The sequence below is a fragment of the Canis aureus genome, chromosome 3 (assembly GCF_053574225.1).
Source record: "Canis aureus isolate CA01 chromosome 3, VMU_Caureus_v.1.0, whole genome shotgun sequence".
Taxonomy (NCBI): domain Eukaryota; kingdom Metazoa; phylum Chordata; class Mammalia; order Carnivora; family Canidae; genus Canis; species Canis aureus.
Genome location: NC_135613.1, coordinates 86,319,058 through 86,335,271, shown reverse-complemented (window position 1 = coordinate 86,335,271; position 16,214 = coordinate 86,319,058). Strand labels below are relative to the sequence as shown.

The window sequence follows — 16,214 nt, the reverse complement described above, 5'->3', positions numbered from 1 at the left end:
CTATGAATGCTCTGTCCCGGCAGCCTCCCCTTCAAATTTTAATTGCTGCCCCCACCCCCACTATATATTCTGATGAGAAGGACTGGTCACCTTTGTCTCTGTATCTATCCCAACCTGTATTTTGGTACTTCGTACGTGGTGGTCTACATGTGTGTGAAAGGGAAAAAGGAAAGCCTCTCTCAAGGGAGGAAGAAAGGACTTGGCCAGTTTGGATCCTTAGTGTGGGGCAGCGTTAGCATGAGAGCCCCTATCTGAAATCTGGTTTCAGAGTACGGTAAACAAGTCCAATTGGAATTATGAGAGCAAAGGAGATGATGCTTAGAGAGCAGAAGAACATCACCAGGCCAGAAGGTCAGAAAACCAGAAACACTAGAGTCCAAAGGATGGAACCAGGATGGGGAAAGGGGATACAATCCAGGTTCTTGGGAATGAGGACCCGCACCAACAACAGAACAGGGGTGCGTCCCTGGAACAGAGGAGTGGGTCTGTTTAAAGGAGTCAAAATGAGACAAATGGAAAGAAGAGCCTGGCAATGTTTACTATGGATAAATAGTTGCAAAAATGAAGGATTTTAATATGCAGTGGCGCTTGGCATCCTTTTATTTAGTACCTTTCTCCAAATTGATTATGTGATACATCAAAATATTCCTATAAAGGACATCTAAATATGAAATAGGTTAAAGAAGTAGGTCATTCTTTCAGGTACTTATTGTCAACATTCAGACTGGAATCCAGGATTCCTAAATCCTGAAATTTCCTTCTTCCTGCTAAGCTATTCAATCCCCAACGGAGCCAACACCGGGTTCATTGTGCAGACTCCCAATTAATCACAGTAGAAAGCACTATTTGCCAAGTGAAAATCCTCTATTTTGAATTCTTAATCCCCCCACCAGCTGAGTTTACCACAAAGACATGAATATATAATTGAGACATAAAGAAAACATGCCACCAAATTAAACTGTCCTAATTTTAAATCAATAAATTCTTTCTCAAATAACATGAAATGAAGATCTTTCGAAAGAAAAACATTGAGCTCTGGCAACTCCAGGAGCAATTCACCACTGAGCCTACATCCAGCAGTAGCCAATTCAATTTTCACCAACGTTAGACACCAATCTACCATAGATGATGTTCAACAGGAATAGGAGTTTTATGCTATATGCCAAGTGGTGACAGCTTAAAGCCTAAATTAGCCTGGAGACATCTGAAACTCTGAGACTCCTTCATCGGCATGTGGTGGGCTCTCAGTTACCAGTGAGTGGGAGCTGCTGGCAAGGGGCCGGTCTCCCAATCCCTAAGGGGTTCCCCCCTTCCTATTCACCTTGATCCTTCCTGGCATCCTTGCCCTCTCCAGTACAATTGCCACGATGGCAGAATGAGGAGCCCCATTGTCATATCCTCTATTTGCTGTTGTTCAGAGAAATGTAGCTTAACTTTACTACAGATTAAGAATCATTAGTGGGACTGCAATGGTCATAAAACATAGGTTTTAGTGTTTTAAAAAACTGGCCTGGTGGAGAAGAGTCTTTGGCAATCTTCCCCCTTTGTATCTTTGCCATGCAAGGGACACAGAACCATGTGGGTTTGGATGTATTCTTTCCTTCTAATACTTCCCTCTTCCTACCAAGTTTCTGACTCTGGTGCTTGTCATTTTCTATTCTACTGATAGACTTCTTAGATATTTGTCCTTTGCCAGGACAGTCTAATGGAGCTTTCCTTGGGGAAGAGAAGTGATGTTCTTATCAACATCAAGGAAAACCAAGCCTGTTTTGAAAACCAGCAGGACTCCAAGGCCTACACTTCTCACTGTGCTCCTTCCTTGGCACGCAGGCCATCTCCTGCCTACGTGCAGACGATCTTCCTGGCCATATACTTAGCAACTTCACCAGAGGAGCCCTGTCCTGTGACCACCTTAGTGTAGTCATCGTTCCTCCAACGTATCGTACCTCCTCAGAATGCCAAGCTTTGCACCTGTTACTGCTGCCAGGATGCCTTCTCTTCAGTTCTAAAAATTTCTATTCACCATTGAGCGGGTTGGTGAAATGTAACCATGCAGTTTTGCCTGGTCTTACAGATAAATTCAATTGCTCCCTTTCACTGTATTAATAGCATTTATATATAAGAGCATCCTAACCCCTGTTACCCTATAAGAGAGCTATTTCTAAGGATATGAATGCCTTCTGCTAGACAGGGTGGGAATTCCATCTGAATTTCTGTGTCCCCAATGCTTGACTTCAAAGTACTGTTCAATGGAACTGAAAGGTTTCAGTTGAGATTTCTCAATCTGACAACAGATGGGCTGAGAGACATAGTTACTAACTTCTCTCCATGCCTGAAAAAGCTAAGTATTTCAATTTTAGCAAAAAAAAAAAAAAAAAACACAAAAACAAAAAAAAAAACACATAAGAATTATCAGAGGCTTTTAAGTCTTTTGAGTACCTATGGGTCCCCTAGCAATAGTCATGACATTTAAATCCACAATGCTGGCCTTGATAACACTTTACACGCAACCTACAGGAGAGGCCTACTGAAACTGTTATGAATATTGTAAGAGGGTTTTTTTTTTTACACATATCCTGAGATTAGCCAGATCCATACCAGTGGGTCATGAGACCACAAAGAGACACTGCCATCCCCAATTAAGACTATTTCAAGTTCAGCTCAGATAAACCACAGGAGCTTCTGATACGGGAATAGCAATCTGTAGGAACGTATCTTGGAAGGGCAACTTATTCAGGATCTCATGTTTGCCCTTTCCCTAAAATAAAATGACAGCGGGTCTTATTTGGAGACCACAGAAGTATGTAAGATCAAAGGGAAATCAGAGCCACTGTGGTATTAGAATTGGAGGCAGCTGGGACTCCCTGGGGAAAACCACAGCGATACGAATTCTGCGGTTGCTTGAAGACCCTCCTTTGGGAGCCCTAACTGCTTACCTGGAGGGACGTTGCCCGACTCCCGTAAGTGTTTGCTGTGAAGCAACAGGGTCAGGTCGCCTGAACTTGCTGCTTCCTGAGAGCCATAAGTGGTATGAAGGCCTTGGCCGGGGCGACCCCATCGTTATTTGCTGTTGTGACCAGGAATCACGGGAGGCAGAAGTCAAGTTTTCCAAATTGCTTCCCATACATGAGGGCCCCTCCTGGCCACACCACAGAAGGCAGAGAAAATGCCATTATTAAACCACTATGACTTTCATTACAGCAATTTTCTCAGATTCCTTTAGTCTAAGAGACTCTTCAGCCCCTCCATTGTGAGTAACTGCATGGAGAAATTTAAAAACTCACCAGTTAGAACTGAAATGCTTCATTTGCATGCTGTCTAAATTCTATAAATCAATTTCAGGTAAAATGCCCTACTTCCTTGTCATTCTCCAGGGTGCTTTGAGGATCACTCTAATTTTGTAGTGGGATTTAATTTCCTGACTTTTTGGAAGTTCTGTCGAATTCAGATGCACAGTCTTACAATCAGACTGAATGTTCACGTTCATCTATTTCTTAAGCAGGGGCAGGAAGAGGAAAGATAATTTGGAAAGCAGTTTGGGATGGCAAATGTGACCTGCTGGCACGCAGGGCTACTGAAACCCGAAGAACACAGATGTACTCAGAAGGTGACTTCTGTTGATTTAGAACCGGATGGTGACGTTTCCCTCTACTACGGGCTCAGCAAGCTGTAGCTTGAATGGAAATGAGTCGGTACAAAGGTCTTCTCGACACTACAGGAGCCTTGCAGTGCCAGGAGGGCATGCTGCTTTCCAGGGGAGCTGGCTGGAGAGACAGAAATCTTTGCTTTCCATGTTAAGGATTAGAGCACATTATTCCCTTTGATACGTTGTGCTTCATATTCTCTTTTGTACAGGTTCAGAGTGGGGAGGGGTGTCTACAGGGCGTGGGTGTCCAGGAATTAAAAGTTATTGTTCACGTTCCCTTAATCATAATAATGAGTTTAGTTTGACAAGGTCAATTAATTATTCAGGATTGGAAAGCAACACGATTATACAGATCAGGCGGGTAAGAGGAGAGGGCTCAGTACGGGAAGACAATAAAAGGTGAATGCAGGGCTGGTACCGCCAAAGCTCCATTGTGTGCAAGTCACCTGCCTGTGCTGACTACCTCCCTGGCCTAGGCCCTTTCTCTCTGGAATTCCACTAACACAGGGAATGACAGTGACGTCCTGGCTTCCTTTGCTCATTCCTACCCCATTCCAGAGGCATTGGCGTCTCCTCCCTTTGGTGAGCTTCAGAGCTGTTTGACTCCAAAAGACAGGTAATTAACTATCAAACAATAGCAGGGATTTTCAGATTAATTCTGCTTAGGTGGAAACTGGAAAACTCATTTACACTAAACAAAAGGGAGGGGGTGATTAGACACTCCAGTGACAAAAGAGAGACCTAGGTAGAGCCTGGAAAACTGATAGAGACCAAAAGCTTTGTCGATTATTATTATTTTTATTATTATTGCCATTACACTAATTAATGCCCTGTCTTATGGGCACCGGATGCTAACATTTGCTACCATGTGAACATGTCTCTGAGTGAGATTAGAGTCCCATGTATACCACCCAGGCCTCTGTGCCTGGATGAGAAGGACCTTCACTAATGTTGTGCCGACCACCAGGCCAGGTATGCTCTACCGTCACACAAGGGCGCTTGCAAGACCATCAGGGCTTTGAGACATCTTTCATGTTGCCCTTAACTTAGCAAACGATTCAGTCCCACAGGGTGTTTTATTTACTCTGAGCTCCTCATGCTACATTCTCTTCCAAAAAGCCACAGAGCCAGAGGTATAGCCATTCTAGATACCCCAAGAAGTTGCAGAATCAAGAGCAGATAGGGTTAAAATATGCAGCTGGGACTCCAGAAGCAGTCACTTATTAATTACACGCACAAAGCAGAACACCCTAAGGTCAAAGGGATGGAAATCATTAGACCCCAATTTCAATAAATCTAAAATGGATCTCCCTCACGCTGGCCTAAAAGATTGTGTTCAGGCTGCCTAAGTGGGCGTGAAAACGTGTGGGTGGTATTTCTTACTTCTCACAAACTCCTTATGGATGGAGTATTTAAGGCTTCTACAAATTAAGAAGTCCAAGGATCTGAGGGGCTCCATGGCACTGCCACACGATGCTCTACTGCATGAGGCTTAGGTGAGTTGGGATCACCTGCCCCAGAACCTGCAGGTAAAACATCCTGGTGTGCCCCCTCGCCCCTCCACGCCCACATGTAGCCAGCCCTACTTCTCTCTATATTCCCTTGGATACCTCCTCAGACTCTGGCCTATCCTCTCTTCCAGTCCCCTATCTTGGTAATAACCCTCTCTTGTCTTTAAAAGACCTCTGTCTTTTCTTATTTCCATCTTCTCTCCAAATTTCCATTCTCTTTTCCATACCACACCCGACCCCTTAAGTTAATGAAACCCACTCCTACTTTTACACGTACTGGCCCATAATGGCAATCACGTATGGCACTGCCTGAAAGAACTTTCTGAGAGGAGAGAATAACCTACTTCTACACTGCCTACTAGCGTAGCCACTGGTCACACATGGCTACAGAAGCACCTGAAATGAAGCTAATGCGACCAAAGTAATAAATTTTAAATTTTAATTGGTGTTAGCTTGTTTAATTTTACATAGCCATGGTGTTGAGCAGGTACTTCACTCAGTTTTCCCATCCCCTGCCTCTTCCTGCCACCAGCCCCTGATGTCTTTTCCTCTTCCTCCTTCCACACAGCCTCCAGGGCCACTCTCTTCATCAAAGCTGTCCCTTATTCCTGGCTTGTCTAGAAGACTTGCTCCCATGATCACCTGGGCTCAGGGCCTGCAGCCACAAGCCCATTCGTACCTCTATGTTGACCTTGGACGATGCAAATTGGAAGAACTGTCACCTTCTGGCAGGCTGCTCTAACACTCTGGCCCATGGAGACAGAGATCTCCATGGTTGGGCATGCATCCTTACTCCACCTGGTGCTCCCCATGGCTCCACTTAAGAGTTGCTCCTCCAACCACTACGCTGCCCCCTGCAGGGACCTTCCTCTGCAGCCCAGGCCAGACCAACCCAGTCCATGTTCCAGCCACTTGACCTGCCCTGCGGGGACCTTCACAAACCACCCCCGTCTCCATCAGCTTGGGGTAGATTTAGGAGAATTTAGGTACCCCCAGAGCTACTTTTTAAAGAAAAAAAAAACACATCTAGAACTTTCCACCAATGAAAGGCTGTCCTAACAATTGGAAGGACTGGAGATGATGTATTCAACTGAAGCTCTTGAAAACACCAACCAAAGAAAGGCCCTTAGCCCTTCACCCCATGCCTGAGCTAAGGGATAGATTCATGCTTAGGAGCACCAGGAAATTCAGCTGCCATATAATAAAACCAGTCTGATTTCTGTACAAGTCATTTCTGAATTCTATTAAAATGTATAATCAGATAGGATGCAGGTAAGAGGACCCACTCCTCAGGTGTTTCCAGGAGCAACTGGAGTAGGTGGGTGCCCTACAAGGATTCAGCCAATAGTAGCTATACTTCCAGAAATCAAATTTTTTTTAAGAATATATTTTTTTAATTTTTATTTATTTATGATAGTCACAGAGAGAGAGAGAATGGCAGAGACACAGGCAGAGGGAGAAGCAGGCTCCATGCACCGGGAGCCCAATGTGGGATTCGATCCCGGGTCTCCAGGATCGCGCCCTGGGCCAAAGGCAGGCGCCAAACCGCTGTGCCATCCAGGGATCCCCAACAAATTTGTGGGCATGACTTGAGCAAATATCGTAGAAGTCCATCCCCACATGCATGGGAACTAACTCTGCAAAGGCAGCTTTTTATTCAATCTCTGTGTGCTAAGCAGTTGGCCAAAGTACCAGTAACCAGAGCTGTTTCTCAGTGATTATTTCCCCTATGAAGGAATGAAGGCACTAATGAGAGTGTGCACAGAGGGCCAAAGGTCTGCTTCTCAGGCAGCTGCGAAGATGGCATCACAGCTGCCAGTGAGAACTGAACATACTGAATCACAACCATGGAGAAGATCTAGAACAAAGACCTAGTGGGTCCCAAACGGTAATTTGATAACAAGAGGAAATGCATGATGTCTCCCTTAAGCAGCTCACATGATGCCACGAACGTGTGACTACCTCCCTTCTGCGGGGGTTTATTTGTAAGTGAAGCTGACTGCTTATGTGTAAATACATATACCGTCGGTTTGGTTCTTTCTTCTGCTGCCATTATGTGTGTGTTTGTGTGTGTGAGTATATATGTGTGAGTGTTTAATGATTGTAAGACCATTCTGAAAACTTAATATGTCTGACTTTCATTCCAGCCGCGTTCTGTTTAGGGTTGAATAGGAACTTCAACAAAATCCAGACAGTCAGCTCCTGCTAGGGGAATTAGGGTTTATGTTCAGTACAATAAATGATCCCAAGATAAATATATTTCTTTTATTTTTTTCAATCCTGGATGGTGATGTATCCTCTTTCCAATACAGAAGTGAGGGAGTCTGGCTCTATTTAGTTTGTCTGATTGCTTTTAAGAGGGGGGGGACAGGTTGGCTCTGAAAAACTATGGTCCACTATTCATTAAAGTGTCAATAATGCTCAGCCCAGGCATATCGACAGCGGATTAGCTTGGGCTGAGTCTGTGTACAAGACCAGTGCCTTTTTTAACCTAGCTTGTTTCCAGATCAATACACCCATCAGCATTCGAAAATTAGCCCAAGATGAGATTCCAATACTTGAGGTGGTGTGTCATGCTAAGAGGCCACCTAGCCAAGTCACAGATGTAAACATCTAGCTGGGGATTAGACATTTTCCATTAGCTTGGACATGAGCGAAGATTGATGTAGACCCCCTCGCCTCGCACCTCCCACGTCTCTACCCCCACATGCATTCCACTTTCCCTCTCCGAGCCTATGTAAGACCTCTGGACTACAATTCCAGCTATTTGCTTCAATAAGCGTTTATTATATGTGTGCCTTGGGTCAGGCGCTCTCCCAGGTACTTAGGGCAGGGACGTGTGGGTGTGTGGGTGTGTGTGTTGGGAGGGGATGTCTTAAGAAAAACAAAACAAAACAAAAATATGGTGCTTATTTTCAGGGAGGTTTGAGCATTTTCCACTATTCCTTCAATAGTCCAGTTCCAGAAAGGCGCTGCTTCCTAAAGCAAGTATCTATATTAGTGTGCATTTGCTAACTTCTCTTTGTCACTGTGGGGACATCCTGCTCTCTACAGTGTGTGCAGGGCGGGCCTGAGGGCAGCATGGGGGATGGCTTCAGAAGCATCCCCTGGTAGAGATCAATTACAGATGGTGCCACTGGCACGGTTGCCGGACCTCCTCATCAAATGTGATCCTTAAACTACGTTTCGAGCAACTATCCACCATAAAAAAAAAGAAAACAAATGTTTTTTTTTTGTTTTTATTGACTGATTGATATTTTTATTTTTTTTAAGTAGGCCCCACCCGGAGCGTGGAGCCTAACACAGGGCTTGAACTCACAGACCTGAGCTGAGATTGAGAGTCGGACGTTTAACTGACTGAGCCACCTGGGCGCCCCCCAAAATGTATTTTATATCAAAAATGTACACACCCTAAGACATAAGTCTTACGTGATGATACTTAGTCTGCTGTTTGTGATACACTGATACCTTCTATGCAATTCCATTTCCTTTAAAAAATGCTGTTTGCATCCAGCAGTTTGAAAACCAGGAACCAATTAATAGAAAAAAGCCATAATAATTTCTTTTTAGAGGAGTGAGAAAAAGAAAGAAGCACCACACAGTATGGCCAAGCTCTGCCCCAGCACGAGGGGCAAAGACGTCCCTGCGGTCCCGCCCAGAGCCAAGCCACCATTGCCTTGCTGTAGCCGTGTCTCCTCCCTACTCGCCTCAGCTCGCCCTTCACCATCGCGCCCACAGCCCAGGACGAGCACCCTCCTCCTTTCTCGAGCACCCTCCTCCTTTCTCGCAGGTTACGTTCCCATAATTCCTTCCGTTCCTTTGCATTCTTCCTTCTCCAGCCACTCTCCTGCCCTTGTTTCTCCAGCTACTCATCTGCCAGGCCCTCCTTTCCTCAGGCACCCTGACAAGGAGCGGTGGCCAAAGGAGCCTCCCTTGGAGGAGCTTCTCACCCTGGATGCCTTTCAGCTGGCTGTAGGAGCTGAGAACCAGGCTGCAAAGGAGACCTCGGTAGAGGAGCCGGGCTCCACTACTCAGAGCTTAAGCTTCTGGGATGAGATGATGGGGTGCTGGGTCCACTGTAGAAGAGTTGCAAAAATCTAAAAAGTACTATCAATATTTTGAAAATCTTGATGGCTAACACACAACACGAGGTGCCAGGCCTACTTCTAAGGGTCACGTAAAATTTAGCAAGCTCGTCACAACAGTGACTCCTTTTTATAGAAGGAAACCCCGAAGCCTGGTCAGCAACTTGATTGGGGTGTCCCAGCCAGAAAGCAGCAAGCGTCTGGCTCCTGGCTCTTCCTCCCTCATCAGGGCTGTCCCCCACGGGAAAGTGCGTGAACGTCCCGGGCCGGTTCTGCTTCCTGGGGGAACAGGCGAGGACCACCGCCAGGGCCTGAGAAGCACGGGCAGGGCACAAGCAGGGGAGATGCAAACGCAAAGCCAGTACACAGGCCTCAAAGGCCAGGGGTAAGGGGTGCAGTAAGAGGGGGCAGGGACTTGGGGTGCCACCAAACACAGAGAATCAGGTGAAGGTTATTAAAAGGGAGAAGTGGCGTCGGAAAGCCAGGGCTGGGAGATGAGAGACTCGAGCAAGCCGGAGACAGTGGGGGTGGCTGTGAAGGGTGTGTCCCAAGTGGGCGTTTAGAGCATCTGTGACGGGCTCTGCTTTCTTTGAAGGCTGTGGGAGGGTATGGCGTGTATGTAGTGCCAGAAGAACTAAAACACTGGTCTTAAAATAAAGCAAGCTTAGAACTATATGGAACCACAAAAGAAAAAAAAAAAAGATCTTAAGAGGAGAAAAAAGCCAAGGAAAGCAATAATTAGAAGATAATTTTCTGAGAAAATATATTGGAATGAAAGCAAAAAAAAAAAAAAAAGATCCTAGTCTTATTCAACAGGAAAACTTATTTCAAAATTCAGCTTCTAATGATAAATGACAATTAGTCGTCCTGGTGTCCTGGCTGGATGGAACACACAAAACGCACCTCTGCTGAGGATCACAGAAACAGTGCTGGACACGGGCTCTCCCAGCCGTGCACCAAGACCGAACAGCCAAGCCCCGCCTACCTTGCACAATGAGGTGGACCCTCGAGGTCTTCGGGTGGTTGTCCGTCTGCACAGAGCAGGTGTACGGGCCCTCGTCGTACACATCCACATTCTGGATCTCGATGCTGTACTGGGTTTGGGTGTTGCTCAGGAGGACCACGCGTGGGTCCAGGCACCACTTGTCATTCCCGGCGTAGAGGATGGTGCTGCGGTTTAGCCAGGCCACCCGGGTAACCCGGTTATCAATTGTGCACCTGGAAGGAAAACCAGACATGTGAGTCCAGGGACCAGAGGAGAAGGGGGAGCCATCAGAGTCAGGTCTTCTTAGCAATGCTAGGATGGCTTGTCACCATGCCTTATCTTCACCATCCCCTGCGCCCCAGTATAGACACACACATTTCCTGTTTGGTTTGTCATGAGTCTCACTTTCTGGAAGTGGACAGCAGAGATCTTGTGGGATTATAGCCTCAGAACACTGGCCATCTGAGACTTCTGGGTCCTGACCAGGTCAGTGCTTCTGAATGCACCTGAGCAAAGGACTACTTCCAAAGTCGTAACTATTCATGATCATAACTGGAGGCATCTTCCATACCCAGAACGGCTAGATCCTCAGAGCACCATCGGCTCTCCCTTTGCTCAAGGATTCCCATGCTGTAGGCATTTGGGGAGTACTAAGTCATCCAGCACTGGTGACAGCCCTACAAGCAAGGTTCTGTTGGTAAAAGTGATGGAAGAACAAAGAAACTAAATATTTCTCCCAAGCCACACAGATAATATGTGCTAGATCAGAGACCCAGATTTTAACTACTAAACGTTATCTCAGAATAGCGAATTCTAACAGAAGGCTTCTGAAGTCAAAACTAAATATGGACCACCACCATTGCTATTTATCTTCATTACACCCAGGGGCAGAAATGTTCAATTACTGCGAGACTAAAGGCATTTTCCAAAATCTCAAAACTGTTTGCACATGTAAAAATAGATTTTGTCTTTTTTATTTTTGCATCTGGAGTCCCCAAATTGTGGAAGCTCCCTTCTCTTTCCTTACACTTTCAAATCTCCCAGCTTCTCTCGCCAAGTCCTAATCACATCTCCCTGTCTGTATTCATTTCCCTCTCTCAATACACCAAGAATGTTCTATGGCCTTAGGCTACATTCACAAACACAGTGTCCTGATCCTAACTATAATGCTGGAAATAGCAATGTAGCTCAGTATGTATAATGATGCCTCAAATTTATACATTCTTTTGCAGTGTACAAAATGCTTTTACATCCACACTGTCTCTTTTGATTCTTGCAGCAAATCTGTGAAGTAGATGATCTTACCCATTCTCTACTTTAAAGATCAGAACTCCACCATTTGGCATAGTCTGGCGACTTGGCCAGATTAGGGAGCTAGGAAGTGACAGACATCTCAGCCAGGGCATCCGTCTCATTCCTAGTCCCGTGTGCTCCTCGGAAAGGGCGAAGGGGGATTTTTCAGTAAGTAGGGACAATTGCCCCCATTGAGTTCTCAAAATGGTCTATGATGAAAAAAAAAAAAAAACAAAAAACCTAAGAACTGCTGCTGAACACACCAGCCTTCCCCAGGCGGTCGATCTCAAGAGGAGATATCCTGTATCATGCATTTTTTTTCCGCTTGTACTTGTGTAAATGTCACAGGATCATTGCAGGGCCACTCAGGCACAGGTGGGGAGCCTTGCTGAGAATGCCTGTAGGGAAAGCTGCTCAACCAGAAACACCTTTGCTCTGGTGTCCAGCAAGTTCTGTGCTGTTCACTGTGTTTCCCGGACAACGCAGGACGGAAATAATGGAGGATGTTACTAGGGAAAGGTCAAGGGAATGGGCCAATTGCATCAGAATCACATGTGGGGTTTGTCACAAGTTTTTAGTCTCTGCTCCTGCCCTACTGATTCAGTCTGTGAGTATCCAGAAACAAGGATTTCTAACAATGTCCCAGTTGGGTCATATACCTACCAAAATTTGAAAAACACTGGTGCAGAGCCATGTGTCTGGGCTCAGCTCCATACTTTGGGGAGCTCAGTATAAAATGAAAATCTGGAGCTCTTTGTTCAAGAATTATTAAGAGTTTCAGGATATTGAGAGTAGAGCATTGAACCATGGGCAGGGCTCTGTTTGAATAAATGCATACCCTGTGTGGATCTCACTCAGACTTTGTTGTGCTTACCAACGCTTCTGAGGAATCTTATGAAAATGCAGATTCTGATTTGGTAGGTCTGGGGTGTGTCCTGAGAGTCTGCACTTTTTGTAGGCTCTCAAGTGATGCCTACGCTGTTGGCTCTCAACCATTCCTTGACCTGCACAAATCTAGAGACGTGATGTATGAACATTAGGGTTGGGGTAGCACTAGTCTAACACCTCCCTATGTGCAAGTGTGGTCAGAAAACCGACAGATCACCATCCCATTGGAGACTGGTAGAAATGCAGAGACTCTGGCCCCGCCTCAGCTGCAATGATTTAGAATGTGCATTTTAATAAAATCTCTAGGTAACAGAATCCACATGAAGTTTGGGCTTGTCTAGAATGTACTTTAAGTCTTCCTCTGGCTTTGATGGCAATGCCTAGAATACTCCGAGAGTTGAATGAGAGGTAGTAAAGTACAGCCAACAGAGAGGAAGCACCTGATGCTATTTATCCCTTCCCTTAGGTTCCTCACAGGCATTCCTGACGTTCATCCTCTTGGGCTGCCTCACCTGAAATGTGGGCTTTGAAGCACAGTGGTGTGAAACCCTGGAAGAACAACAGACTCCACAGCATACTTTACTAGTAATACACTTGGGATGTTATCTGTCTTAATTACCTTAAGAGTGGGCCCTGTTCTAAATTTTGCTTGGGGTGGGGGTGGGGTGCCTAGGTGGCTCAGTCGTTTGAGTACCCAATTCTTGATTTTGGCTCAGGTCATGATCTCAGAGTCATGACGTGGAACCCTGCTGAGTTCAGAGCCTGCTTAAGAGTCCCTCTCTCTCCCTCTCTCTCTCCCTCCCCACTGTCTCTCTCTCTCTAAAAAAAAAAAAAAGAAAGAAAGAAAGAAAGAAAGAAAGAAAGAAAGAAAGAAAGAAAGAAAGAAAAGAAAAAAAAATCCTCAAAAACATAGATTTTGCTTGGATCTAAGTGAGATGTGAAATTCATAAAATTCATATAATGGCTAATGTTTATTGAATACATATTTATTGTATGATTGGTACTATGCAAGCCTATTATATAGACTATCTTCTCAAGAACTTGGTGGGTTCACTTATTAATGCCAGATTACAGATGGGGTTAAGTCAAGTTAAAAAATATGCAAATTGAAAAAATTATCGAATTCATTAGAATCACTGTGATGTTAAGCTGCAGACTCAGGATTCACACCCAGTTTTATTTTGTTTTGTTTCACAATCAGTATTTTTGAATGTTCTTATAAGCCCACCCCAGGACCCTTCAATATTTAAATTCAATGCTCATGATAATCACCCAAAAGCCCTAATAAAATACGGATTCCTGGGCCCCTCCCTGGTCTAGAGACCACATTTTGAAATCCATTATTTTAGACATCTGGTTTCTGGTGAAATGAGAGCTACAGAGTGAGTGGGCACTAGGAAATGATTCTGGTTTGAAATAGTTTCCCATACTTTCCAGGAGAGGACTTCCTTGTAACCGATATGTTCTGGGAAGCCAGAGCGGAGGCCCAGCTATTTTCTCCTCCAGCAGCTAAAATGTGACCAGACACCAGGTGAATGGCCGGCTGTGGTGCAGGAAATTCTGATCAACAACCTCTACACGGCTTGAATAATTGTTTTTGATGCCCACAGTGGGGGCATCTCAGCCTCTCGATGAATCCGAGAGGACGGTCCTGGGCTTCCTGTGAGTGTCTAATTATTGGAAACTGACTGAAACGAAGTAGTCTCACTGCTCTGCGCCGTGCTTCCAGGGCCAAAGATGTTCATTTGCAGATACGCTAACGCTCCGAACGCAGCCAATTTCCAGCACGGTTATGCGGCCCTTGTGATATACTACACTGAAAAGCTGGCATAGCTTCAGCTGTGGTTTTGGGCACATCCAAGGTCATGTTTAGATGTCCAAACTGTCACTGCTGGGCATCAGTCTTGCAGAGTCTCCATGGCATTACCACCGGCTTCTGCAGAGATGGATCACAAAGGTAACTTGGCAGCCAACTACTGTCACCTCCTCATACCTGTCCCCATCTATCTGTCTCATTTATCGAGTCTCCACAACAATGTCGAGGAGACTATTCTCCCAGGTTAAAAAAAAAAAAAAAGTAAAAGCAAGCATAATTGCTCCCTCAGCCAGAACACCTTGGCTTGTGGGGAGTCTGTAGAAGGTTAGAATGGGAAATGCTATCAACAGGTGCCCCCCCCCTTTTTTTTTTTTTGCAGAGTTGGCCCTTAACCTAGTCCTACAAAATGACTCCTCAAACACACCATGGTATTTCATGTCCTTCAGGAAGGTAATTAACTGCACGGTTACCTGGGAGTAGGGAAGGCTTCAAACTCAACGCTCCCTAATCCATACAAGTGCAGGTGCTGATGGCCACTTGTCGTTGGGAAATAGTCACAGGTCAGGGTGACACAGGCCAGGAAGGGGGAACGGAGAGACAGAGGAGTTGAAAGTGCCCTGCCCAAATCTTGAAAGCCTCTCACTTAAAAAAAAAAAAAAAAAAATATATATATATATATATATATATATATATATATATATATATATATATATACTTATTTCAGAGAAAGAGAGAGAGGGAGAGAGAGAGGCAAATATGGAGCAAGTAGGAGGAAGGGCAAAAGAACAGAGAGAGACAGACTTTCAAGCTGACTCCCCACTGAGTGCAGAGCCCAATGTGGGGCTTGATCTACTGGCCCTGAGATCATGACCTGAGCTGAAATCCAGAGTGGGACGCCCAACCGACTGAGCCACCCAGGTGCCCCACCTCTCACCTTTACCCTGAATCCTTGAGCTACACTAAGCTCCCAACCCAATCATCTTCTCCACCCATCCTGCCAGACATACAAAGAGAAACCACCTTTACAGACCTACGCCTTCTGGCCTGAGCCCTGGAACTCCCACTTCTCTGACTCCAAACATCTCTCAACTCTGAAAGTCCCCTGTCCTCCAGCCTCGATGCTGCCCTCACTTCCATCCTCCAACCCTCTGGCCTGTGGCCATCGGCCTTCAGGGCTTGTGTCAATGGTCTTCCCCTCCCACCAGGCCTGTGGCACTCCTCCTGTGTGTAATCCCCATGGGCAGCACATGGCCTGACCTATGCAATATCCTGGTAAAACCCAGACAGACAGACAGACAGACAGAGCCTAGTAGAGATGCTTCCTTAGCATTTCAGTGATGAGCCACAGTGCCCTTCTCAGTCTGCATGTCTGCACCCTGCTCCTTTTCTTGGAGAAATTTCTTCTTAAAGAGAGCAAGCCTGTTCTATCTGAACTAAGATCAGCCAGGGTGTGCAGCTTGCATTGGATCAGCAACGCATTTTCTTTAATGATGAGAAGGTTCATGTGTAGTCGACAGAAGACCAGCCACACACACCCACGCTGGACCTCGCACCTGAGCACAGCGTATGGCAGAGAAAGCTGTCACACCTGTCATTTTCTGCAGCTGTACCAATTGTGCAAAAGCTCTAAAAATGCAGCCCTCTCTGTCCTTAATCTCTTGCTGATGAATAGTGGCTTTATTACACTTGCTGCATTTATACGTAGAGAAACAGAAAAAAAAAATGATTAAGTATGCCCGGGACGAGGGGCTGCAGAGATAAAACCATAAAAGTATGGACTTGAGGCCTCAAGCTACTTTGGGATCTGGGAGGAAATGAGAAAGGGAGGGAGGCAGGGAGTGTGTGTCTAGAAACTGGACGAAAAATAGAGCCAAAGAATCTGCTTGGAATCTTCTAAGGACAGACAAAGAGAGTGTTGAAATAAAGAGAAGGATTATTGAAGAAAGAGAGAAAAATCCAGGCTTGGCCTTTCTTAAACACACCTGCCTGA

General features: G+C 45.5%; 1 protein-coding gene across 8 annotated transcripts in view; it reads right to left on the bottom strand.

The window, feature by feature from the left end:
* The window catches only part of NTM (neurotrimin), a 942,893-nt gene that overhangs the window by 166,176 nt on the left and 760,503 nt on the right, over positions 1 to 16,214 (bottom strand). For all 8 annotated transcript variants that reach the window (XM_077894211.1, XM_077894212.1, XM_077894217.1 and 5 more), the window contains one exon: positions 10,228 to 10,460. In XM_077894211.1, the coding sequence (XP_077750337.1) occupies positions 10,228 to 10,460 (233 nt within the window). The remainder of the gene's footprint in view (positions 1 to 10,227; positions 10,461 to 16,214) is intronic.